The following is a 25,610-nucleotide window of genomic DNA, read 5'->3' as shown; positions in this document are numbered from 1 at the left end:
ACCTACGACTCAAAGGCTGAATTAAAGAGGGCAGCCATACGAGTCATCCATTCCCCCTGACAGATCATAACCGTGACAAATGATGACGAAGCTGTAATAAAACCCAGTTTTTATGTACGTGTACTGCACCGCAGGCATTTCCAGAAAGAATGATGGGGACTGTGCAATATTTGACAATCACAGAGCTGCTGAGGCCACGGGCTTTGGACACATCAGCATTCACGTGCTGCACTGAAATCTCACTTCATTTATAATGCATGATTAAAGACTTGGCTTTAAACCCCATTGTGGCCCACTTTGTCAGCATGTAATTCAAGAGATTCGCTAAACAAATGTGTGTGGTTTGTTCTACAGCAATGTAGGGTACATGTAACATGAGTGTAGGACACACACAATGAACTACGCAGTGGATGCAGATCTGAGTTTAAGATTTTCTATGTGAAGTTGCGTGTTTATAGTAGTCACAATATATCAGCAGTCCACAAAAGCAGTCCATAGAAAAATACAGGGTGTCAAATTAAGGCAGAAACAGGGAACAGATAGAATAGAATAGAATAGAATAGAATAGAATAGAATAGAATAGAATTCAACTTTATTGTCATTGCACATGCACAGGTACAGGGCAACGAAATGCAGTTTGCATCCATCCAGAAGTGCTTAGTGATATAGATATATTACAATATATATTAGCAATAATATAGATATGTGAGTATATTACAGAAATGGGTCTATTATGGTATGTTATAATGTACACGGTATGAAGTATGTTGTGAATATTCTATAACTATAAGTATGTACAGGCTGTAGTGAGTACAAGCTATGTACAGGATATGAACAGGATATAAATATGAAAAACTATACAGAATATGAAATAAATAACTTTACAGAATCTGGGATATACAGCTATACAGAAATGGGAACTATGCAAGTTGTAAACAGTTGTAGGATTAAAAATTATCGAATGTACAGAATGATTATTTACACAGAGCTATACAGTAGTGCAGTTAAGATAAGTGAGGGTGTAGATAGTTTCTACAGAGGCTATATAAAGTGCTAGTGGTTGTGAGTGGTGGTTCAGTCCATGTTATTATTGTGTTTGAGGGTACAGTTGTCCATTGTGTGTGTGTGTATGTTCAGTCCATGAGTTTAACGTGGGTCAGATGTCAGGAGGCAGAGTTCAGGAGTCTGACAGCTGTGGGGAAGAAGCTGTTCCGGTACCTGGTGGTCTTAGTCCACCAGGTATTCTTAGATATTTGACCGACAGGGAAACGCCCTGACACCGATGCAGGGAATATATGAAACACCGCATCAGCTGCTGTTAATGCCTTGTTACAGCATGCTAATCTGGTTAAAACTGTTCTGTTCAAAGACTGACCAGACAACTAGAAAAGCATCAGAATTACACGATTTACTCACTGTGCTCGGGTCTTTTCCCTGGTTTTTCTTATTCATCTCCTCCCTGAAAAGCCCTGCTGGTTTTACACAGCAACAGCACAACTACATTGAAAAAGCTCAAATCAAAGCTGTCTGTATGCAGACGGACTGCTTGTTTAGTCTGCCACCATCTTTAAATTCAGCGGATTTGTAAAGTAGTTAAGCCGACAGCAGCTGTCCACATCTCTCATTCTATCAGCAACACCTGCGATGTGCAGGAATGAGGCTAAATTGAACATTTTAAAGCTTTTGTTGCTATTTAGCTTCTACATAAAATATAAGTCCATTAACAAACCATATTATAGTCTTAAATATTACACTAACCGGCTTTATTATGGTTGAGTGAAAACACAAAACTGGGCCAGTAAATGTCTGAATGACCTACACTGAATGGTTTGCTTAGTGTTGCAGTTTTCCTTATTGCGCAGCTGACACATGAAATTGGCCACGATCCTCCTCGGTACTCACAACAACAGCGATGGCACACCTATCGTATCAGGACAGGCACTCCCTCACCTCTAAAATAGACGATGAGAAGCGACAGTCTGTTGCTTGGAGTTTGTTATTTGTTGTAAGAAGACACATTAGGGGCTAAATAGTTGCTTGACAAATCATATGATGGAAAGACTCTACTTACAGCTGTACGCAAATGCCATGAGGGCAAACTCCACAGCTCATCTGCAAAACAATATGTCAAAATAACAATCCCCTCCATCCAATTACTAACAAGTCTTTCACAAGCAACCACTGGACAAAGTCACGCCCCCAAAAGTATCTGTCACACTGTGAATATGACATGTTGTCAACATTGACCCAACAGCAATCCAGGAGGATAAACAGATTTCTCTTAGCAAAAGACAATTCAGACATGCGTCACTGACCCACAACTCAAGAGGCACTAAGTACTAATCACCATTTAAGGTTGATGTGCATTGCCAGAAAAATAAAACACAGGCTGAGAAAAGCCCCTGTGGGATCAGTCCTGCGGTCAGCAGCTATTCTGGACTTGGGAAAGAATCGTTTCTGCAAAAAGTTGCCAGTTAGCAGAAGCATGATAGTCTGGAGATGCCTCCTGGGACAATGAGTGTCAGACTCACATCAGTGACTGTGAATACAGGCAGTGTTACAGGCTACAGGGGCTCTGAGCTGACTGTCGCTCGTCACTCTGTGTCGTTAAAAAAAAAAAGGAGGGTTCCCTCCAGTTTCAGCAAGCGCTGGGGGTAATGAGAGGTTGCCTCTATTGTGAAGCACCACAGAAACAATATGGCCATAAATTTTGGGGGTGGGGTGGGAGGAGGCCTTGGGGTGTTAAATCAAACCCAATCCGAGCACAAGTCAGCGACTTCCAACAATCTGTTAGCGCACTCCCTTAATGCCCTGAAGCCCTAAACCTTAACAATGACACGACAAGCAAAAACCACCCTGATACAATCAAGATAAAGACTTATTTCCTGAATCAGTACATATTGCCAAGTTTGGTAGCCTCTCTGTAAGACCCTGCCCCGTGCTTGCATGGGTTCACGATGTAACAATCAGCCTTTAAACATTACTTCTAACTCTACCTTTTGCTTGAGCCGCGATCGACTTTTTTGCCACTTCCCCCAGTAGCGGGCAGATCCATTTTCTGCATCGTAATCTGCCCCGTTTTCCCCAAATCTGCCCTTTCCTGTACTTAGCCAAAATAAGCCTTTCAATGGGGATACTCACAAGCTTTGCAATCACGTGTTGGGATCTCAACGACTACACTGGCATGACGGAGCCTGTGCTTACTAGACCTGTAAATGATGTGCAGTTACATAGGCAACGACTGTAATTAGCATTAGGAGACAAACAGAGATTACAAACCGGTTTCTTAACCCCAGTAACCAAAGGCAAAAATATCTACAATGACAGCTATGCAACCGTGATCCACAGCGAGAACCTGCGCTAGCACTCTATGTATTGACTTTGATATATTAAATCTGCTATTAAACTAAATGAAAACACAACTGTCTGTTGATTACACTCGACCAAGTCGTCAATCATAGAAAATGTGACGCGGTAAAGGCTTCAAGGTATATTTCCTAAATAAAGTCTCCTCCTGCCCCCATAAAACTGGAGACGTCAGTCGCTCGCACATGATGATTTACTGCTTTGATCTGCGGCGTGCTGACGGGTCGCTGAAAAGTCTCTCAAGCTGCCCAGCCGGGTCAAGCACCTTTGCTGACCTTTGCTGAAAAAAAACCCAAAAAAAACCACTGGGATTCCTTTTTCCTAAAGCTTGAGTGTCATGGCAGTGCTAATGGGGGGAAAAGGGGACAGCCCCACCACCATATGTACCTTGACCTCATCTTAATAAGACCTGGGGATTAACAAATCTGGGTCTCATCCAAAAGCTAATGCACAACGTACCAAAGCAGGAATGGCGTAAACCTCAGTCCAGACCTTACTTCCCTGTAGATTGGTAACTGTCTAAAGGAAACGCATTAATAACTGGCTTAGTATTCCATCTAAATTCCTTACTGTCAGTATAGCCCAGCTGGAATGCTGCTGCTGTTGTTTTGGGGGGGGGTTTGTATCACGTTTAAAACAGATCAGAGCGGCGCCAACTTTTTATTCAATTCTCACTGTGTATTTTGTCTGAGACCAATTAAGACACATTTTCTACTTTACAGGAAAGATAAGAGCCATAGTGAAAGTGAGATAAGGCAGGTTCACTGACTGTGCAGTCAAGGCCGGGACATGACAAAAACAGGTAAATAGGGTCCGGACTGTGTCCTCTGCGGTGACAGCAAAAGTATGTGCACAAGAGCGGACCGGCAGCTACATTCAGCAATAAATCGCCGTTCCAACACTACTCAGCACTTCTGTGTCGTGAGAAGCCCGGTGTTTAAAGACCAATCAAGTGTTTTGGTTTTTTTATGACTGAAACAGAATAATAAAAAAGCAGAGGAGGTGTGCAGTGTTTAGTTAAGAAACAGGCAAACATTGCTAATACATGGAAGTACTCATTGGTGTAATTTGTTGAAAAAGCCCACATCCACAGCAGGCACACTGTTGTGGAAACAAACCACTCACAGTTACCCCCAAAGACACTCTCATAACAGCAGAAAGAGTCCCGATTAAGCGAGCCTTCTGATGCGTGTACACCTAATATGGTAACTAATGTGGTAATAATAACTGAACTGTTCGTTATTATCTATTGTTTAGTCAGGAGAGTGTTTGTGTCACTTTTAATCAGCTGTAGATTTTTTAAAGGTGGTGGCACATGTGCCGTGATGATTGCATTCTCTTGTTTCTAACATACCTTTGGAGTTGAACACCTCTTTGAGTTGCAGAAGCACGTCAGCAAACTTGCGCACGTCGCTGACCAGCTGCATGATGTAGTTTGGGTCGGAGGCGAGGACATCCGGGTTGTCCAAGCTCACCGAACCGCTCTTGGAGGCTCTGGCAGGTCCTGCTGAACTCATGCTGGAGCTGGAGAGTCGGGAAATACCCAGAGAGAGTTTGGTTCCACCACCACCACCACCGCCCGATCCTCCGCCAGAACTTTGGCGCAGCATGGCAGCAAGCATGCCTTTATGGTCCAGTGGCCCTCGGGCCTGATGCCTGGTGTCCTTCAGATCAGCTCTGTTCTCAAACTAAAAACAGCACCCCAGCAGGGATGAAGAGCACTCCACAGAGAGAGAAGGTGTCTAATCCTGAAACATGAAATTACAATAAGATGACATTACAAAGCTTTTCCACAACTTCAATACAACCACATGTGAAATCAGAGAGGACATAAACTTTTAACAGCAACATGTACAACAAGACTATTTTTCATCCAGCTTTGCCACTGCTAGAAATCTTTTACTGATAATCAGCATACTCAGAAATCATATCAGGCATTTGTTGATACTCAACAGGTGGATTTTCCACGTTTTCTATGGCACTGGCAATCGTGACAGTCTGCAGTGAGCATGAAATGGTCAATATGTACAGTTCGCAAGCAGTGTGGTGCTTTGAACAATGTGGAAAACTGCTGTGATGTGAATTCATCGAAATAATCTGCATTTTCACGCAGTAATTATTTAATTTACAACATTTACAGCACAGAACATAATGTGACAGAGACCACCAAACTACAGATTACTACTGCTATTACTACAATGTACTGACTAGTGTAGCGTTTCTGCACGTTTGGCGCATTACCACATTCAACACAGCAGTCATGAAATGTTAACGTTCAAATCTGTAGCTATAATGTTATATACAGCCCTGTGTATAGTGTTATGAATCTAAAAAGGGGGGGGGGGGGGGGGGGTGATCATCGTGTGTACATTTAAGCCGCTACTCAAGTCAGAGTGGCCCCATCACGTCTACACGCAGATCAAGAACAGCATGACGTTTCAAGTTAATTTTAAACAGCGGGGCGATTTTTGACTTGTTGCTAACTCAAATAAAGGCCAGATTTAATCCTCGTTAAAGCCAGTGAAACATTATGACAGAGTGGGTGATTCGGCGTCCATAAATCTAAACTAGCAACACTCTGATCATAAAATATCATCTTTTGCTGCCTTCTCCGAGCCAGCCCGCGGCCACCATTTGAGTTTAGCTGAGCAGAATGACTGGAAGAGAAAAGTGAAGTTCAGCATAAACTCATTCATCTTTCGTGGTAAAGAGACTTTGTGTTTGTGTCGTAAAGTTCGTTATCCAACAATAAAGTAAAAAAAAGATAAGCACGAAGTTCGCGTGGATCTAAATAAAAGAACTGCGACTTAACCCGCACTTTTTATTCACTTCTCTATCCTATTTTGTTAGCTTGAAGCATTTACCAGCACACATATTCTACAGTAGAAACTCAAAAAAAGTTCTAATCTATCAAATAAAATCACATACCTGCCGTTAAGTCCTGAAACATTGCAGCCCGAAAAATCCTGAAGCGAAAAAGTGTCCGATGGGCAGCATTAAAAACACATAAATTAATCCACAGACACCGCTCTGTCCTTATCTTCACAGCTGTGTCCCAAACCCTCCGGTGTCCGCCTCAGCCCCTCCGTGTTCCGTCAGCTCTTCTCTCCATGTGATGTAAACTGGAGCTCGGTTAGGGTGTGTGTGTGTGACCTCACTGGCATTTTTGTGGTCTCTCCCTTAACAACAGGTGTCTGGAGTTTTAAAGTGAAAAGCACACCAAACTAGAAGGCTGAACCTTCCGGTCATTCCTTTCAAAATAAAGGCGTAACTTCAAACACCATATGTTCTATTCTTGTTTTATAAAAACTGCCACCGCTAGGGGCGCTGTGATGCCGGACGGGGAGGTCTATTTAATGAGTGACTTCACCTGACTCAGGCTCAGGTGCTGCGCTGAATTTTTGCTTCTATTTTTATCAGAAAGCCTTGGGAAGAAGTAAGTTAAGTATTAAATTGAAGGTAAACAGTGTATAAATGAAACTTTTTTACCAGTGATGTGATGACTTTAAATGATAAATAGTTTGGACATTATGATAACAGTATGGTGATTTTAACATCATGATCACTTTGCGGTTACAAAACATGTAACAAGGTGCCTGGTGCTAAGCTCTCAGAAAAGCAAGAGTGATTAAACCTTTATTCTGAAAATAAAACTATCTATTCCAACCGATTTGACATTTTCTGACAAAACTATTTTTGAAATGCCATTCATAGGTCACTGGTTCTAAAATAAAGTAAACACTGAGTATAGGTTAATTGACTCCTTTGCTGATTACTGTATATGGTGTATATACAGGCATGCATGCAGGCAGCAAAGATTTCACTGACTTCGCCTGGATTGCTTATGTAAATGTACTTCTACAGCAAATCTGTATGGCAGACACATTCGGTTTGCACTAGTTTCCCATTTGCAATTTGTTTTTCTTGGATCAGGACGTTTTTTGGACATGGGACATTCCTTTGGGAAAGGCACACCACTCTGTGTCCTTTTAAAGGAGAAGAATGAGTGGGAACTGTGCTTGCAGGACACGGACAAGCTTTCTAAACTAATGCCTGGTGACTTTTAAAATCAGTACCCAGATGATAATAATTATATATTTAAAAGTAATAACTGTTTGCTTTTTTTGGAGGGGGGGGGGGGGGGGGGGTTAGTACAGCCTACCCATAAGGTCGATTCTCCCCATGAACTTGATAGTTGTTTAGATCTAATGACTCTGAATAGAAATGGGGCTGTTGGTGGATACATTTTGATTTTTACAAACTGCTCTTAGGTGCTGAGTCATTTGCGTCATGGATACTTGTTTTGCCCTCATGAGATTTCCTACAAGGACAAATAATCATAGATCTCTAGATGAACATCCCTGGAAAATCTTTACACATCAAGTCAGCTATCTGACAATATAAAGTAAGCCCTGCTTTTATTTCCCACAAACCAAACATTACTTTCATCTGTTAATCAAACGTTCTTACTTTGGATGTGAGTACGTTTCCGATGTATACAGTAAAACAGGACAGGAGGGAAAAAAAGCATATCAGCACTGAAAATATCCTTCGCTTGCGACCTCAGTTATATATTACATATGACTGAATGAATTACTGTACTTGTGCTTGCAGCGGGATGCCGATTGGTCTACCAAATGGTCCTGAGAGTCATTGCCTTTTTTCACACCTTGGCTCAGGTGATGTCTCAGATGATAAATAACAGGTCAACAACCCTCAAGTCCACTCCCAAGGGGGACAAGGGGACTTGTGTGTTGGTCCATATTCAATAAATCTGAATTTGTCGTGGGGAAATACAACAGTTGGGGTTTAGAAGAGCCACAATACTGTGAAATCAGTCTGTGTTTGGCTGCATGTGTATGGATGTGAGTCTCCTGTGTTACGTGGTATGACATACAATAAAAGTAATACAGTAACAGCCCAGGTCTGAGTGTCAATACTGTATGTGTGTTAAAGAATAAAAAGCTTCAAATTACAGCATTGATTGTTTAAATAATGCTTATTGATACTCAGTGGCCATAAAGAAGGGCTCGACCCAACCCTCTTTCATCCTGTCACTCGTATCAATGAGTGCTAAAGATAAGGAACAAAATAAGCTCTTAGCTTTTTTTAATCTCTTGACACAAATGTAATGTGAGCACATGTGACTGACCAGGTTAGACGTCTATAGTGAGCCTTCAGGCTGACACAGACACTTTGATAATAACAGGGTCACTAGTGTGGGTTCCTGCTCTCCTCACTATGAAACACTCTCACATTGTCTGTGGTTCATTTTTCACTCTGGTTATGGTCTATATAACTAAGCAGGTGTTGACGCGTCAACAGTAAGTCAGTTACTGAGTGACAGTCATACTGGCTGGATGGATGCAGAGTGCAGTGTTAATGCCGTCGCTCAGCTGGTCAGTAGCAGAATTCTTAGGAAACTAATCTGACAGAGGTTGAATGATATTCTGATGCTGTGCAGTGGACTGAACTTTAAAACATTTTTCTTACTGTTTCACTTGTTTTAAGCTCCCCGTCAGTAGATGATTGAAAAATCAGTTTCTCAGGTCACTCTCTATCGCACTGGGATATAGAGCATTGCCTAGGGCCAATCACAAACCACAAGACCCACAGAGCCTTTGAGACAGTCAGGCACAATGTGACCTCTGTGGCCCATAACAATATCAAACATCAGTTTCAAAAAAAGAAAGAGAAACCCCACCCTCGTGTCTCAAAAATGTGGAATGTTGCCACTTAAGCTAGTTGTTTTATGAGCCTTTTGCCAACACACACACACACACACACACACACACACACACACACACACACACACACACACACACACACACACACACACACACACACGCTACTGATGGGTGTAATATCATTGGTATTCACTGCCCTCTAGTGGTGAAATTGAGGATCCCATTTAAATCCTGTGATACTTCTGCTAAATACTTTTACATGACATTTACCAGAATACATAATCATGATCAATATTTGTTCTCTGGTACACATATTTACTGAGTAAGTGTTTTTAATGTAAATTTGAGATATTTTCAATGCTAATTATTTATATTATAAACTCTGTACAGTCAGAACTGATTTCTTTAGAGGTATCATTCTTGATGTTGTCTGTCCACTTTTGATTTTCCCTCTACATTTCACCTTTAAAAACTATTTACTTTTACTTTTCCTTGCTTGGTATCAACCTCACGTGTCTGAATTTACAGTCAAGTTTTACATTTTGACTTACTGTATTAATGCAATCAATAACATGCCACACAAATTATTTGTGCCACTTCAAAAAATTATTTGTCCCCTTTAAAGGAGAACATCACAGCCTGATACCTGCAGGTCTGACAGCAGCAGGTGTATCACTGCTCCTGTTTCTATCTGGAGACAGCAGTCACCTCATTGTTCTGGCACACAACACTAAACTATCCACAACACTACACACTAACTACACAAGACAACACATTCACTACACACTCCAAACACGGCAAACGTCACAAATCTCTCACGTCTCAAAACTCGCTCTCTCTCTTTTTCTGCTGTCTTTCTTTCTTTCTGTCTCTCTCTCTCGCAGTCACTCCTAAAACCTCCCTCTCTTCCTAAACTACCAAATGTCATGTTGCCATATAATTTTTTGATTGGTCGACATGGTGCATTTTTCCACCAACACAAACGGGCAGTTATTTGTTTTGTTTTTTGGGGGTCATAAGCAGAGAGTGCTTGCTAGTGCTGTCCTTAGACAGTAAACCTACGAAACTGCTGCTGCTACTACTGCACATTCACCCAGTGTATATACACTATATGTCTGTATATATATAATGTTCTTCCTCTACACCCCCCCCCCCCCAATTTTTGCACATGTCGAGGAGCGTGTCAGGCTACATTTCACTGTGTGTTATACTTGTATAACTATGCATGTGACAAATAAAGAACCTTGAACTTGAACTTGAAACTATTGAGGAGAAAACACGCCTACGTGGCCTATCAACACAATTTAAAAACTGGTATATATCACCTTGTTGCTTTGTCATCTTAAAGTGGTCATGTGCTTGGCTTACCACGACTACTTTATTCTTCCTCAGTCAAACTGCAGCAGTCATGCGAATGTTTGACTGAGGTCTGTGGATATAAGAATATAGGTTAATAAGTTAAGAATATAAGTTAATTTTCCTGAAATGTATGTCTCTGTTTTCTGTCTAGTCCAAAGCAAACAGAACAGCATTAAAAATGTTTAAAAAAAGTATTTCAAGATAAATTCTTTACTAATTATGTAAAGCATATTGTGACCACTAGAGGTCAGTGTTTCGCGTATGACGTAGCGTTAAAGCAGACACAATAATATCGGTACGTTTCCGGTAATCACCTCAAAGTAAACCCTAAGTAACGATTAAACGCATTAATTCCAAGGTAGATATAAATAGAAAATAAAAATAGAAAAAAGAATAGATTTATACTTTTGTCGCTTTTGTAATATGCAAATATTTGTAGTGTTTGATCCGGTAGAGACCTTCAAAATAAATCTTACAAAATTAAAATTTCACAAGTAGATAAATGAAACTACAGTGAAATTCTTCTCGAAATAGTAACGTCTGTTTACAGTGTAATATTACCCCTGTCACTTTATAGGCATTAAATATACACTCGGTCACCCTGTGTACCATTTTTATTTTCGGGGCCTTTATTTTGAAACACACGCAGCTTACATGCTATTGTGATTCTTCCTGATGCGAAGGATTTGGGACTGAATGGCTGTGTGCTGACAGTCTGAAATGTTCAGTGTTTAGCTAGTTAGAAGAACACGTGTTCTCTGTTTGCGGGCTTACCAGATAAATCCACATCTATTTTGCTAATGCTAGCTTAAGCCATCACTCCAGCTATGTCTTCCCACAGCAGCGCTGCAGGAGGAATCCAAGGGCTGCTTCTGAAACTTCACGAATCACTTTCGGACGAAGACACTAGAGCGGCAGCTTTAAAATCTCACGATATTATCGGTGATCTGGTACAGGAGTGCATGGTAACAGCAACCGAGAATGAACTCGGTAAGACAAAAACTCCATTAAACGCTCGCTTTACTGTCCGTCCCAACCTCCCTTAACAATACGGCAATTTTATCTTTCTGGGGCTTCTGTTGCAGATCATCGTCAAATCTATTGAAAGATAAGGGTTTTGGGGTTTTTTTTTAGATGGTACTGATGTGTTCGTCGTGCAGACAATATTCATTAGTAACATCGATAACTTTTTTTAATCAATCAATTTGATGCAAGCTCTTCCGCCAAAACTGGTGGGAGGTAACGTTCAGTCGAAACACAACAAAGAAGAACACACGTGATTCTTTGATGATAAGGAAAGTTTCAAGGTGCATTACAGCTTAAATGCAAATATTTATTGTTGAAGAAATAATAGTAATAACGGTTTTAAATGTTATAAAAGCACAAAAAATCAGTAGTTTTGCAGCACAGATCAGAAGTCTGCAGGATGTCGATGCAACCACAGATTCCCTCCATTGCTCTTTATTCCTCAGGGGGGGCTTTAACTCTTTTGTTCCAACAGTACACAACACAGATCGCTAATATTACTAGAAAACAAGCGCAATGTTAAACCCTGGTCATCTGTCAGCATCCTACCAAAGTTTAACAACCATGTTTGTCCCAGTACCTGCTCTGTTGGTCTGTAGCAGAACATTTAAAATTGCACAGATGAAAAAAGTACTAAGATTTCTTAATCCGTCTTTTTTTATCTTTTTTATGGCATCCAGCACTGCAGACATCTTTATTGTTCTCGGAAGACTATGGGTTGCTTACCTTCCTCAAGAAGTCCCTGGCTTTGGATGAGGTGGGTTTCTCGAACTATAGTAAACAACTATGTAAGTAAGTGTTAAGTTCTCCTGTTGGCTGATATATCTGTTTTCCAGCTGCGGGACACTCGGATTGAAATCCTGTTTTTTTTGGAGAAGTTCTTGGACAAAGTCTCACCAACGCTCAAAGGTTGGGAAAAGACTTACGCCACTGACATAAGGGTAAGTATTCTTTTCCATTATTTTTTTTTTTTTTTTTTACATGTCTTTATTGTGTGTTACATGGTAAAGACAGGGCTGTGACCGGTGAGAGGACAGGTATAACTACATCAGCACTGTTACTAGTACAGATTTGCTTTTATATGTGTAAATGTTTTGGTAATTCTGTGCCTTTTAAGGACACATGCATCATCGTGTACACAAAAGACAAAGGAGCCAAATGCAGGACCCCAGTGCTGGAGCTCCTTATTAAGGTTGGTTTCTAGTTAGACTCCAGGAACTGCCCTCAGACCTGAGGAAGAGATCCATTAAAAACAGATTTTTAAATTCCTGTGATCTTGCAATGTTTGTTCTTTAATGGACTTTAGAATTTAAAAGATTTAAAACTGGACTTTTACTTTTGTTCTTCTTAAAGATCATCCTTGTTAATGTGTCTCATTAGGTTCTCCAAACTACAAAGGCTTCCAGTGTTGCTGCAAACTTTAGAATCACAAAAATATTTGACAAATATTACAGCGAGCTGTGTGAGAAGAGCAGACTGCCAGATTCAGGCGAGTGCCACTTTAATAAAAAAAAAGGAAGTAAAAAAGATGAAAAGGGTTTCGATTAATTTATTCATTTATGATTATTATTTGTTACCTTTTTTATAGTCCTTGGAAAAGTCTATGAGTTGCTGGGAGTTCTTGCAGAAGTTCATCCCAGTGAGATGGTCAACAGCTCAGACAAACTCTACAGGGCTTACCTAGGAGAACTGAAAGATCAGGTACGGAGCATTCATACAGAAGAATGATGGAAAAGTTGTGATTAACTAAAGGCTAAAAGAAAACAAAAAAAGACTGTCTGATGAGCATGACAGCACCAGCTGGTTTCATCTTTGTTTTTTGCAGATGACCTCTTCAACAAAGGAACCCAAGCTTTTAGTGGTTGCTGGATGTCTGAGAGGAATCACTGCCCTAATGGTCAACTTCACTAAAACCATGGAAGAAGGTGAGTGCTCACCTGTTTCAGCTTAGATTCATAAGAACTATTTATTACTTGTAATTGTTCCTGATTTGCAGACCCAGCAACATCCAAGGAAATCTTTCAGTACACCTTAAAGTCAATCAGTCCCCAGGTAATTCAGAGAGTGCATTTTCATCAATATTTAACATTTTTGTTATGTTTCTATAAACTTTATCTTTTTTTATACAGATGGACATGACTCGATATGCAGTCACGTTTGGTAAGTCTTGTGATTTCTTGGCAAACTAATGATAAAACTTTTAAAAAGTAATCTTTCGTTGATCTGTTTCTTTAACAGCCGGCCTCAGGTTGCTCGCCAGACATGCCTCCCAATTCAGCAGCTGCCTCATGGACCACTACAAACCTTTATTTGAAGTCATGTCCAAACTCTGTGGACACATCAATGGGGAAATGAAGAAGACGAGTTACTATGCACTTGAGGCCTTCCTCAAACAGGTGAAACACTTCAAGTCATAGCTGCAAAGGCACAGCCGGACTAACCTTGGATACACGCTAAATAAAATCAGTGGCATGTCTCTGCACATGCACGCTGAGGTTAAGAGTCTAAATATTTTGATGCTTTTTGTGATTATTTGTCAGGTTGCATTGTTGGTGGCTGACAATATCGAGGAGCATAAAACCAAGCTGAAGTTCTTCATGCAGAAGTTCTGCAGCATCATTAAGACCATGGACTCGACATACAAAGAGCTGTCGATTGCCATACGAGGATATGGATTCTTTGCAGCGGTACGTCTGTCTCCTGTGATAGCTGTAGTAAATGCAAATCATTTGAGTAACAAGTAGATAAAGTCTGTCCATATGAATGAATTGTTGTAAACTAAAACAGATCTGTACATTGCTTTCAAATAGTCAGTTGTTCCCGGTTGTAGGGTATGCTTAAAACGGACTTGTGTGCACCGAGGCCCAGTGTGAGATAGATATGGATTATTTTGAACTGTGAATCATGCAAAGCTACTCTGATGGAGTCCAACACAATGTGGCTCGAAATGAGTGTTTCTTTTTTGTTTCTTTGTTTTTTTTATAGCCATGCAAGAAGGTTTGCCCCCAGGACGTAGACTTGATGTACACCGAGCTGATTCAGCGCTGTAAGCAGATGTACCTGACAGAGTCCGACGGGGAGGATGACAGCTTCTACCAGCTGCCCAGCTTTCTGGACTCGATAGCCAGTGTTCTTATTCACCTGGACAAGGTATATATTCTGTTGCAGTTTACTTTGACGTTAAGTTAAATAACAGCAAATAATGTTGGACTGTAATCTCCTGTTTGTTTCAATGACCCCAGATTCCAGAGGTATATACACCACTGCTAGAGCGCCTCCTTGTGGTGCAGATCGACAGCTTTCCTCAGTACAGCGAGAGAATGCAGATTGCTTGCACCAGGTCCATCCTTAAGGTGCTTGTGGCCATCGCTTCTAAAGGACCCGTTCTATGGAGTTTCATTAGCTCTGTGGGTGAGTGGATCATGAGCACACTGGACCTGCTTCAAACACCCTTAACCCTTTATTAACGTCTGTTATTTATTCATGGCTGTTTAAATGCTTCACTGGAGGACAGGACACTTATCTTTGCCTCTTTTTCAGTTCACCAAGGCTTGATCCGCGTCTGCTCAAAACCCCTCACTCTTTCTGAGGTCAGACTTTTCTTTTTACACAAATGTGTACAGTTTGTAATAAGTTGAAGGCTTTTTTGGTGTGGAATTATTTCCTTATTGTTCTAATAAAGTACATTTCTCCATCATCTTGCAGGACACATCGAGCAGTTCCTCTGAGTCTTCCCAAGTTCGCACTGGGAAGTGGAAAGTTCCAGCTAGTCACGACTACCTTTCTCTGTATAAAAACCTTTTAGACTGCGATCGGTTGAAGGTACATTTATGTTCTTACTTGCCTGTTAAAATGCATATTACACATTACATATTATTTAGCTGTGTAATCTTGAAACAGCATTTACATATCTATAGAAAAGTCTATGTTCTGCTGTTAAACTGCAAGGAGTCTTTAAAGTCAGTAGCTAAAATTATGCAGACGTCCTTTGAAGGCCTCATGTATTCACTGTTTTTAATATTCAGGTGTAGTTGATCCTGACATATGTTCTATGTGCTCTCAATGGTTAAAAACATGCTTTGTGGCTGGAAAATGTCATAAATGAAAAGCCATTTGGAAAGCAGCGCATTTCATTCACTTCCTCACTTGTGCCGTCCTCTGCAGGATTCAGGTTTTTTGGATGGAGCGTTTGAAAGTCAGAATGCAGCTCTCGGGTCTTTGAGCCGTCTCCTGTATGACGAGTTGGTGAAGTCGATTCTGCGTATCGTGGAAAAACTGGACTTGTCAGTGCAAAAAGTAACAACAGGAGAGGAGGTAGGGTCTCACGCTAATGTTACGTTTTTATGTATTTTTCTTCATTGACCCATATATGGGAGTTGACAGATGCACAGGGTATTTTTATTAGCATCAGTTTAAACAGAGCACATTTAGTTTTTCAAAAGCGTTTCTGCTGGTTGACCTTCATCACCTGCCACTTATCTCTGTGTTGACCAGGCTCCAGATGATGCAGCCCACATCCTGCCCTCGTCCGACCCCACTGCTCACCTGCTCCCCAATAAGGTCAAAGACTTCACCGCCTTTATCAATCTGGTGGACTTCTGCAGGTAACTGAGACAGAACTTTCCACTTTTTCCACATGGGAGCGGAACTGTGTGGGATTCTTTTTATATGTGCTTTTCCCACTAGTGTGAATTTGGCCAAGTACAGCTGATCTATGCATTTTTTTATGCCCCAGTTTCCACTGTCTTCCACCTTGGACACTGGTTTACATCACATTATAATATAAGAAACAGCCACCCATATTTTGTTTCACAACTGGAGTGAAAACTTTTTTTCCCCTGCTTCCACAGTGAGTTGTTGCTGAATAAACACATGGAGTATTTTCACTCTTGGATGTATCCCCTAAGTCATGAGCTCATCCTCCACTCCATAAGAAATCCTCTTGTCAGTGGCTTTTACAAGCTGCTTTCTGTCACCATGAAAATTGCCAAGAGAATAAAGTACTACCAGGTAGGTTTTTTATTTTTGGGATATTTGAAAAATGAATTTTGCCAGCTGCTCATGAAGCAAGAATATCAAGTTGTTTCATCATGTCTTATAAGTCGAATAAATTTGTTTATCATTAAGATTCTATGTAGCCGGTGAGGCTTGTTCATCGTAAGTTTTTCCATTAAATACATAATATAATACATATCTGCCTTTGAACAGGGAGTTGGACTGAGAAACTCGACATCCCCCCAGAGTGACTCGGTGAAAACTGCTTGTTTTGCACTCTTCTCCAAGTTTGGAAAAGAGGTAGCTTCTCATTACAGCGCTTTTGCAGGAATGTTGTAAACATGCTTTCTGCTACTATAAAGTGAAATAGAGCTGTACTGTGGAATTTAAAGTGTATGTTTTTATGTATTTATGTGACATTTTTTTCTGGCTAGGTGTGTGTCAGAATGAAGCAGTACAAAGATGAGCTCCTGGCATCCTGCTTGACTTTTGTCCTCTCATTGCACCACAACATTGTAGCTCTGGACATCAAGGCCTATTGTCCTGCTCTTGAGGTGGGATTCTTTTTTTTTTTTTTCTTTTTTTTTGCTCCATGATATATTTCTAATGATATATTTCTGTGCAAAAACGCTAATGTACACTAATGTTCCGCTGCAGTGATAGTTGAGAGGCTGTAGGAATATTCAGAACTAGCTTAATTACAAAACAAACAAATAACCAGTTGAGTATAAATCTCAACCCAGTGACATTTAACAGCAGGTGCCCAAGTATGTGCAACTACAAGCAAAGTACTTAGCAAGCTAGCTGTCAGGCAAACGTTAGCTAAAATGTATCAGGTAAATTGGTTGCTAAAAATGGTTATTTACTATAAAATAAAGGAAAATTTTAGATAAATATTTTGAATATGTTTATTAAATAGTAGTTATTAGTGTCAACAATTGAATATATGCTGAATTAATAAATGTAATAATAAAAGCTAAACAGTTAGCCTAGCTAGCTAACAATAATGGCTAAATTATTGAATAGCTTGGCTTTTTTTTTTGGCTCTAAACTGCTTTTAGAGCCACTTTTTTATTAAGAAAATGAAAATAAATGAATTAATAAAAGCCAGTTTGCCTTTGCACCTTGTTTAATGGTGTGAGTAAGTTTTCTATATTTCCCTGATAGGGCTAAGAGGATAAACAACCAAAGTGGGAAAGCTCTGGTTGAATTTTTCTTTTCATTAATTGTAATTTTTACCATTTGTGCTACCTGATTCTGAAGACTTATACGTCTGTGTGTACTTGTAAATGGGTCTAGACTGCTCTGAAATTAGGCCTGAGCCACATTCCTTTGGCCAACGCAGCCTTAGATGCTCTTGAGGACTGGTCCTCACACATTCCTCTGAAGACGATGCAGCCCTGCTACACCAGTGTCCTTCCTATTCTGGACGGATACCTGAAAACCTCCTCCACTGACAGTAAGAAGGATGATAGCTGAGCTAAATCACAGCTGGTCAGTTGGACATATCATAAACAAAAAGTGTAAATCTGTTGTTGTTTACTTTAGACAAAGATGAGAGCAACTGGGAGGTGATATCGTCTTTGTCTTCAAAAAGTGACAGAGGATACAGCAGGGTGATGAGCAGGCTTCTGAAGAAATCCGACCAGCTTTCTATGGTAATTGATTAGAAGCAACTTGCTCATGCAATACTCATAATAAAGGAGAAGTCTCATTGTTATAACAAAAACTCCTAATTAAGACGTTTCTGTTTTTATTTATGTGTCAACCACCATATCAGTTGTAGTCACTACACAGCCAGATTAATGCACAATTCAGTGTTATTGGGTGTTTCCATTTTTTGTACAAATGCAAAACACAACAGTCACGATCAATAACATTGAACTACTTTTTATTTAGCAACGAGTCCAAAAACTTAATATTAACCTTTGTTTGTAGGAAGATGCTCCTCTTGTCAAGGTGAGGCTGAGGGTAGTGAAGCTACTCGGTCACTTGGGAGGAAAGTTAAATAGAAACCTTGTAACTGGTAAGGATCTCTAAAACCAACCCTTTTTAAAGTTTTTTTTTTTTTTAAATATTCTACTCTATTTTACATCGATTTGTTATTGTGATGTATTTCTGTTACCATAAGCCTCTGCTCTGGCATTTAGTGGTCTCCTCAGAAGAAATGATGAAGAAATTTGTGTCTTGGGATACTGAGAAAAGACTCAGCTTTGCAGTGCCATTCAAGGACATGAAGCCGGTCATCTTCCTCGACCCATTTTTGCCTCGGATCAGTGAGCTGGCTCTTTCCACAAGTGACAGACAAACTAAAGTAAGTCCTCTAACAGTCGTTTTTGAACATGGCAAGATACTACACCCATGTTGCTCTCCGATACATCCATCGGAGTGGGAATGTGTATGAATGTTAGATTGTAAGCACTTAACAACTTAGAAAACGTGCTTGTGTGAATGGGTGTGATTGGGTGAATGAATTAGTTGTATAAAATGCTTTGAGGGCTCAGAGTAGAAAAGCACTATGTTGCCAGTCTATTTACCATCACTTGGAGTTTAAAAAAAGAAAATTCTGTGAGTCACACTTATCAACATCCACTTTGCTCAGAATTACTCCCTGTCTTTGATGTAGGTAGCAGCTTGTGAGCTGCTCCACAGCATGGTGGTCTACATGGTTGGGAAGAGTGCCCAGATGGCTGAAGGAGAGAATACATTGCCACCTATGTACAAGCTACACAAACGACTGTTTCCTGTCCTACTACGTCTGGCTTGCGATGTTGATCAGGTATTTCATTTCATCTATATGCTGACGATTGCCAGCTTTATCTACCTTTCAATCGCTTGATTGTCTTAGCGATTGTTAAGTCATGGATGACTCTAAATTTTTAAAAATTTTAATAACGTAAAACAGAAGCAATTTTTCCTCTGGTACCCCTCACCTGAAAAGTTTGGTTACTAATCTTGGGGTAACAGTCGACACTGCTGTTAGTTTTGATGGCCACATAAATGGGGTGGTGAAATCTTGATTCTATTACCTCAGATGTCTGTCAAAGGTTAAGTCTTTTCTTTCCAGACGCAACTTGGAAACTGTCATCCATGCTTTTATAACCTCACGTTGGATTACTGCAACTCCCTTTTAATGGGGGTTGGCCAGGGCACTGCAACTAGTGCAGAATGCTGCGGCATGTTTTTAAATGGTAAAAGAAAATTTGACCATATTACTCTGGTTCTGGCCGCCTTACACTGGCTTCCTATTTTAAAATCCTTTTACTGGTTTTTAAATCCTTAAATGGTCTGGCACCTGTATAATTGTCTGATCTGCTGAAGCCCTATGTCCCCCCACGCTCATTCCAGTCAGCTGAGCAGTCCCTAAATTACGGCTGAAACTTAGATGAGACCGAGTGTTCTCTATTGTGGCCCTGAAGCTTTGCAATGATCTTCCTCTTCACGTTAAGCAATCTACATCAGTGCTGGTTTTTAAATCCAGATTAAAAACTCATTTTTATTCCCTATCCTTTGACTCAGTGGGTAACTGACACTGTTGTTTTATTGTTATTTATTTATTGTATTTATTATTCTTATTGTATTTTTTATATTTATGCTCTACAGCACTTTGGTCGGCCATGTGTCATTTTTTTAAAGTGCTATATACATTTATGGTATGGTATTTTTTCCCCATCAAACTGTCTTAATGGTAATTGAGATGTTGGCTAATAAATCCTCTAAAGAAATCAGAGAATTTCTAAAAGATTACAAATTCTTTATGAGAGGAAAGAAAGATTTTTGGTGTGTGTTTAATGAGAAATGCATGCGCCTTTAAACAGGCAGGTGTAGCAAACACCAGCTCTGTCCTGCTGAGTGCCACCAACTGAGATTTGTCCATTTAAATAAATAAATCATGCTGAACAACATATTTACAGCTATATGGAGATGACGTGGTGGATGATCTGTACAGGCAACATAGAACATCTCATCCAAGCTACTTTATAAATTGCTGTGATAGAAATAAATAAAAAAAATTGAAGAAACAGAACTAAACATTAAGCACACTTGCTCACTGCCTTGTTTAGACCCTGACTTTTTTCTTTCTGGATTTCTTTGCTAGGTAACCAGACAGCTGTTTGAACCACTGGTTATGCAGCTCATTCACTGGTTCACAAATAACAAGAAGTTTGAGAGCCAGGACACAGTTGCTGTTCTTGAGGCCATCCTGGTAAGCGTTTGAATACTACAGTTCTAGGTTAAACACAGTTTTTGAGTCTTTTCCCTTTATTCCCTTTCCATCATTGGTCACACAGGAGCTGTTTCTCTGTAATAGTTTAAGCCTCACATGGTTTGCTCTCTTCAGGACGGCGTGGTCGACCCAATGGACAGCACTCTCAGAGACTTCTGTGGCCGCTGCATTGAAGAGTTTGTCAAATGGTCTATCAAGCAAACCACCCCCAAGCAGCAGGAGAGGAGTCCCACCAACATGAAGTCTTTGTTTAAGCGCATCTACAGCTTGGCTCTCCACCCCAATGGCTTCAAAAGACTTGGTGCTGCCTTAGCATTCAATAGCATCTACAGACAATTCAGGTGGAAAGGAATTCTGTCTGTCTACTCGCATTTTACCCTCTAAATTGTGACCATGGCCGTTAACTGGGTCCTTTGAATAAGGGATATTATGCTGTGCTGAATGCAGTCATCTGTGTCTCTCTCCAGGGAGGAAAATTCATTGGTGGAACAGTTTGTCTTCGAGGTTCTCGTCATATTTGTCGAAAGTCTGGCTCTTGCACACTCAGATGAACGATCTATGGGTAATTGTCACATCAGCATTGTAGACTGTGCACTTGGATTTTCATGTCATTATCAACCTCTCCCTCTCTCATTAAAGACAGATTATGTAAGACAATCACTCCTTAATGTGTTCTGCTTTGTAACATTTGTTAATTTATTTATGCCAGAATTTGCACAAACTGATTTATAGGAATTATATTTCAAGAAAATATGCAAAAAAGTTTGTATAGTGTGTTTTTATATTTGGTCAAATATGTTGAAGGGTATTTCTTTTAGGATTTGTGATGCTTTTCTTGCAACTCCCTCATACTCAGGTACATTACAGCAGTGTGGCAGTGCCATTGACCATTTAAAAAGAATAATCAAACACAAGGCTCCCAGTCTCAATCACCACAATGCAAAGAGACGCATCCCAAGGTTGGTACCATGGTGAAAATGAAAATCCTTTCTACTTCTTTGCTTTTATTAAATGTGCATTCAATTTATACGTCCAATGATGTCAATTTTGCAGTATATCACATTGTGACCTAACATTGCCACTCGTCTCCATATGAAAACAAAAGAACGATGAAAAAATTAAGGATAAAAATTAGCACATTTCAAGCAGTTTAAATATCGTTCTTTCTTTCTTGCTCTTTTTTCAGAGGCTTTCCGCCCGATGAGAAGCTGTGCCTCTCAGATGTGGTTTCATGGCTCTTGGAGCAATGTGGCCGCCCTCAGACTGAGTGTCGCCATAAATGCATGGAGCTCCTGTATGAGTTTATCCCCCTCCTCCCAGGTGAGAACCAACAGTTTAATTTTTGCAAAGGTGACCTGAAAATTTAAAATGGGCACATGCAAATTAAAAAAAGAAAACCCACTTAAAAACAATTAATTGAGATTTACAGTTTAGCATAATAACTACCCTGCTACTCTAAATGAACTTCTGCCAAACATGTCAGTAAATTCCCGAATGTGTGTGACTTAGGGAAGAAATCCCCACCTCAGTGGGTGGATGGCATGCTGAAGGATCATGGCACAGACTTTCTGATGTCACAGTTTGAGGGCGGAGGTCTCCTCTCCCAACCAACACTCAGGGACCTGACGAGCCCTTTCAGTGTCCGAGCCACGCTGCAGTGGCTGGACCTCCTGCTGGCTGTTCTGGACTGCTACAACACTTTCATCGGCCTACACATTATCAAGCCTCAGTACATTCTAAGTAAGTCTATATTTGTGCCAAAGTTTCTCCAAGTTCACTGCTCTGCGTAACATTATCAAATGAATTCTACATCAGTTTGGTAGATTCCAGTGATTCCAATTAATCTCTGCTTATTTGATGTTCAAGGCTCAAAAGACAAATCGAGGTTTCTGAAAGCTCTGCATTTCTTTCTGACGGAGCTGGCAACTCATGAACTGGTAGCAGCAGAGAGCTGTTTCCCACTTGGTGAGAAGACCTCACACTTCAGCCCAAGAGAGGTGGAGCAGTACAACTACAGCAAATGCACCATCATTGTCCGCCTGCTGGAGTTCACCACAATGATTCTTGCCAAAGGAGACAAGGAGCTTTGGAAGGTATCGCTGAATTACAAGAACTGACAATAAGTAACTTGGTGCTGATTCTTCCATTTCAAAGTTTTACTCATCATGTCCTTATTTTTATTCATAGTCTCTGGAACAAGAGTTTTTATGCTCAGTTTTTTTCGAGCTGACTGCGATGGTGGTTTGCGAGCCGTCCGCTGTAGGCTTCAACATGGCAGATGTGGAGGTAATGAAGAACCTACCAGAAGTGTGTGTTCCTCTACTGAAAGCACTGCTGGCCTCACCTTACTGCAGTCGTCTGGAAAGCAGCTTGAGGACAAAAATCTCATGTAAAAGGTTGAGTTCTCTTATTTGTTAAAGAAAGATACGTAGGGCTTTAATTTGACTCTGCAGCACTGGTGCAATTATCAAAACCACTAATGTTTTGGTTTTTTCCTCCTAAATTTCTTTAATGAACACTGTAGTGTAGAGGGCTTGTGCAACGTAGACCTGTACCATTCCAGCACTCTCAGCCACCATGACCAGATGGAAATGGTTCTGTCTTCCTGTAAGCAAATTCACAAAGCCGGCTTCCTCAGCTCCATCCTGCACAGCCAGGTATGAACATTAAACCAAAGTAAGGTTGCCTGGATATTTTATTATTTATTTATAACACGTACTGCATCATCTCTACTGAATGCACTGCCGTAAGATCTTTTTGTGTGTTCCTTAAGGATTCATCTTATGGCAAAAAACTTGGATCCCAGCTTCTAATGACGGTGTATAAAGGCATAGCACCAGGAGAAGAAAGGAAGGCACTTCCATCCTTAGACGTAAACACCAGGAGGGTTGCAGATGGTCTGCTTCAGCTTGCGTTTTCTCTCAGTCAGCAGGTCAGTGTTGCTGCTCAATCTGGTGTTAGTGAAACATCAAGTCACTGAACTAAAAAGCAAACTGGGACTGATAAGATTCCCATTTTGAGCAGTGTTGCTTTGAAGGTAACTAGTGTTTGAGGTAACAGTGCTTTCTAACGTTGTGCATTATTGCTATTTCTTTGCAGAGCGAGCAGTTGGTAGATTTGCTCTTGAACACCATCATGCTTTCTGTGCCCGTGTCTGGAAGTCACAGCCACAACTTCCTGAGCTTCTCGCATGGCGAGTACTTCTACAGCCTTTTTCAGGCGACCATCAACACTGAGCTGCTGAGAAGTCTGAACACAACAGTGCCACGCCTGATGAAAGCTTCTTCCCAAAACCCCAGCATGGTACTTGTCATTTTTAGTTAGTTTACGATAAAACTGTAACCACGGGCATCTGAAGACGGATAACTTCTTGTTTTCTCATTACAAACTTGATTTTTATTTCCTGGTGTTCAGGTGAGCGTGTTGCTGAATGGCATGCTGGACCACAGCTTTAAAGAACGATCGGTGAGGAAGACTCAGGGGAAGCAGCTGGTTGAAGAGGTGCTAAAACGATGGATGAGCCTGCAGTCATGGTGGGAGGGAGATTCTTCCACCCCAGAGAGCAAAACTGCCATCCTCCTGCTGCTCTCCAAGCTTCTGCAGGTATCAGGAGGATCAAATTACTGCTGTCTGCCCCCTGCTAAAAAGCCATAAACTAAAACTGTGAAAATATGTTAAGACCTTTGTAATAGTAATAGTGCAGATATATTGGTGTTTCTTTTCATTTTAGTTCATTTTATTGAATTTCTCTCTCTGAACAGATTGACTCCTCTGTCTGCTCCGATATAAAACATGAAGCATTCAGACAGGTGTTTTCCACTTTCACTGTGCTGCTGGTTGACATGAATCTGCCGCTGAATCTCAAGGTAGTAACAGATTTTATTTAAGTTACGGGACAGTTTTATGTATTAAGTTATTTTCTAGTCGGTGAAACTTTATGCTGAACTCAATCAATTTTTCAGAGCCAGGCTCTGCTGGTGTTGCCCTTCTTCACAACACTCCCAGAAGAGCCACTAGCTGAGCTGCAGGTAGCGCTCGACACCCTGGTGGCTTCACACTTCCCCATGCAGTCTGATGAGTTTGCTAAGGGCTCCCTTCATCGCAACAACTACATGGACTGTGTCCGAAAGGTAAACAGTGGGATTTAGAAAGTAGTAGTAGTGTGCGTGCCTGCGTGAAATACCCTTTGATCTGACTACAAAAGATTGGTTATACATGAGGAGATATATATATATATATATATATATATATATATATATATATATATATATATATATATATATATATATATATATATATATATATATATATATATATAAGGAGATGGATGGATGGTTTTACTGACAATTTGCTTTGGAGGTTGTTGATTTAGACCATTGCAGCTATCAGCTCTACATCTTCCATCTCTTAGTTCCTGGATGCCCTGGAGCTTTCTCAGAGCCCACTCCTGCTCAAACTACTTGCGGGAATTTTGTGTCGAGACACAAAACACATCATGGAGGACCAGTTCCAAACCTGTTTCCAAAGAACTGCCAAGCGGTAGGCAAAAGTTTTTAATTTGTTAGAGCCACATTACAGCAGTGACTCTATAGATCTTTACTGTTCCACTACAAGGAGATGTAGTTGTATGAGTTGCTTTCATTATGTGCAATGTTTTTGCCAATGTCTGTTTAGGGCAAGCGTTGAGCGGCAGCTCCAGCTGCTGTGTACAGTTTACGGGGTGATTCAACAAGGTGACGTGCCGATGAGCTCCATGCTGCAGGCCATGATGGAGAGAGTTCTGCTGCCTCTGGCCTCTCACTGCAGCGCCAAGGCCCTGAATGACTTCTTCATCACAAACGTCTTTGACATAATTTCTTTCCTGCTCAGTCGATTCAGCAAGGTTTGCCTCTGAACACTGTTAACAGTGATCTAGTTAACTGGATATTTTTCTTCACTGATGTAAATTG

At 40.6% G+C, this 25,610-nt stretch overlaps 2 protein-coding genes across 2 annotated transcripts in view; one reads left to right on the top strand and one right to left on the bottom strand.

Annotated features, from left to right (window-relative positions):
* The window catches only part of arhgap29a (Rho GTPase activating protein 29a), a 33,518-nt gene extending 26,986 nt beyond the window's left edge, over window positions 1-6,532 (bottom strand). The window contains exons 1-2 of the mRNA XM_080865044.1: window positions 6,295-6,532; window positions 4,721-5,114 (exon numbers count right to left, since the gene is read on the bottom strand). Of these exons, the coding sequence (XP_080721170.1) occupies window positions 4,721-4,988 (268 nt within the window). The 5' untranslated portion in view covers window positions 4,989-5,114; window positions 6,295-6,532. The remainder of the gene's footprint in view (window positions 1-4,720; window positions 5,115-6,294) is intronic.
* A 4,554-nt stretch (window positions 6,533-11,086) lies between these two features.
* prkdc (protein kinase, DNA-activated, catalytic subunit) overlaps window positions 11,087-25,610 on the top strand; it is a 31,509-nt gene continuing 16,985 nt past the window's right edge. The window contains exons 1-41 of the mRNA XM_080864311.1: window positions 11,087-11,402; window positions 12,119-12,195; window positions 12,275-12,379; window positions 12,556-12,630; window positions 12,819-12,927; window positions 13,027-13,139; window positions 13,264-13,363; window positions 13,435-13,490; window positions 13,568-13,598; window positions 13,677-13,834; window positions 13,979-14,125; window positions 14,424-14,588; window positions 14,681-14,849; window positions 14,979-15,028; window positions 15,144-15,260; window positions 15,603-15,752; window positions 15,933-16,042; window positions 16,289-16,448; window positions 16,647-16,733; window positions 16,868-16,987; window positions 17,733-17,892; window positions 17,982-18,091; window positions 18,372-18,459; window positions 18,584-18,747; window positions 19,060-19,212; window positions 20,533-20,640; window positions 20,776-21,002; window positions 21,129-21,223; window positions 21,518-21,620; window positions 21,848-21,981; window positions 22,171-22,401; window positions 22,528-22,754; window positions 22,849-23,057; window positions 23,186-23,318; window positions 23,435-23,593; window positions 23,761-23,964; window positions 24,076-24,264; window positions 24,423-24,527; window positions 24,624-24,791; window positions 25,073-25,200; window positions 25,336-25,543. Coding sequence (XP_080720437.1) covers window positions 11,240-11,402; window positions 12,119-12,195; window positions 12,275-12,379; window positions 12,556-12,630; window positions 12,819-12,927; window positions 13,027-13,139; window positions 13,264-13,363; window positions 13,435-13,490; window positions 13,568-13,598; window positions 13,677-13,834; window positions 13,979-14,125; window positions 14,424-14,588; window positions 14,681-14,849; window positions 14,979-15,028; window positions 15,144-15,260; window positions 15,603-15,752; window positions 15,933-16,042; window positions 16,289-16,448; window positions 16,647-16,733; window positions 16,868-16,987; window positions 17,733-17,892; window positions 17,982-18,091; window positions 18,372-18,459; window positions 18,584-18,747; window positions 19,060-19,212; window positions 20,533-20,640; window positions 20,776-21,002; window positions 21,129-21,223; window positions 21,518-21,620; window positions 21,848-21,981; window positions 22,171-22,401; window positions 22,528-22,754; window positions 22,849-23,057; window positions 23,186-23,318; window positions 23,435-23,593; window positions 23,761-23,964; window positions 24,076-24,264; window positions 24,423-24,527; window positions 24,624-24,791; window positions 25,073-25,200; window positions 25,336-25,543 — 5,565 coding nt within the window. The 5' untranslated portion in view covers window positions 11,087-11,239. The remainder of the gene's footprint in view (window positions 11,403-12,118; window positions 12,196-12,274; window positions 12,380-12,555; window positions 12,631-12,818; window positions 12,928-13,026; window positions 13,140-13,263; window positions 13,364-13,434; window positions 13,491-13,567; window positions 13,599-13,676; window positions 13,835-13,978; window positions 14,126-14,423; window positions 14,589-14,680; window positions 14,850-14,978; window positions 15,029-15,143; window positions 15,261-15,602; window positions 15,753-15,932; window positions 16,043-16,288; window positions 16,449-16,646; window positions 16,734-16,867; window positions 16,988-17,732; window positions 17,893-17,981; window positions 18,092-18,371; window positions 18,460-18,583; window positions 18,748-19,059; window positions 19,213-20,532; window positions 20,641-20,775; window positions 21,003-21,128; window positions 21,224-21,517; window positions 21,621-21,847; window positions 21,982-22,170; window positions 22,402-22,527; window positions 22,755-22,848; window positions 23,058-23,185; window positions 23,319-23,434; window positions 23,594-23,760; window positions 23,965-24,075; window positions 24,265-24,422; window positions 24,528-24,623; window positions 24,792-25,072; window positions 25,201-25,335; window positions 25,544-25,610) is intronic.

The sequence above is a fragment of the Rhamphochromis sp. 'chilingali' genome (assembly GCF_963969265.1).
Source record: "Rhamphochromis sp. 'chilingali' genome assembly, chromosome: 18".
Taxonomy (NCBI): domain Eukaryota; kingdom Metazoa; phylum Chordata; class Actinopteri; order Cichliformes; family Cichlidae; genus Rhamphochromis; species Rhamphochromis sp. 'chilingali'.
This window is presented reverse-complemented; position numbering and strand designations above follow the sequence as displayed.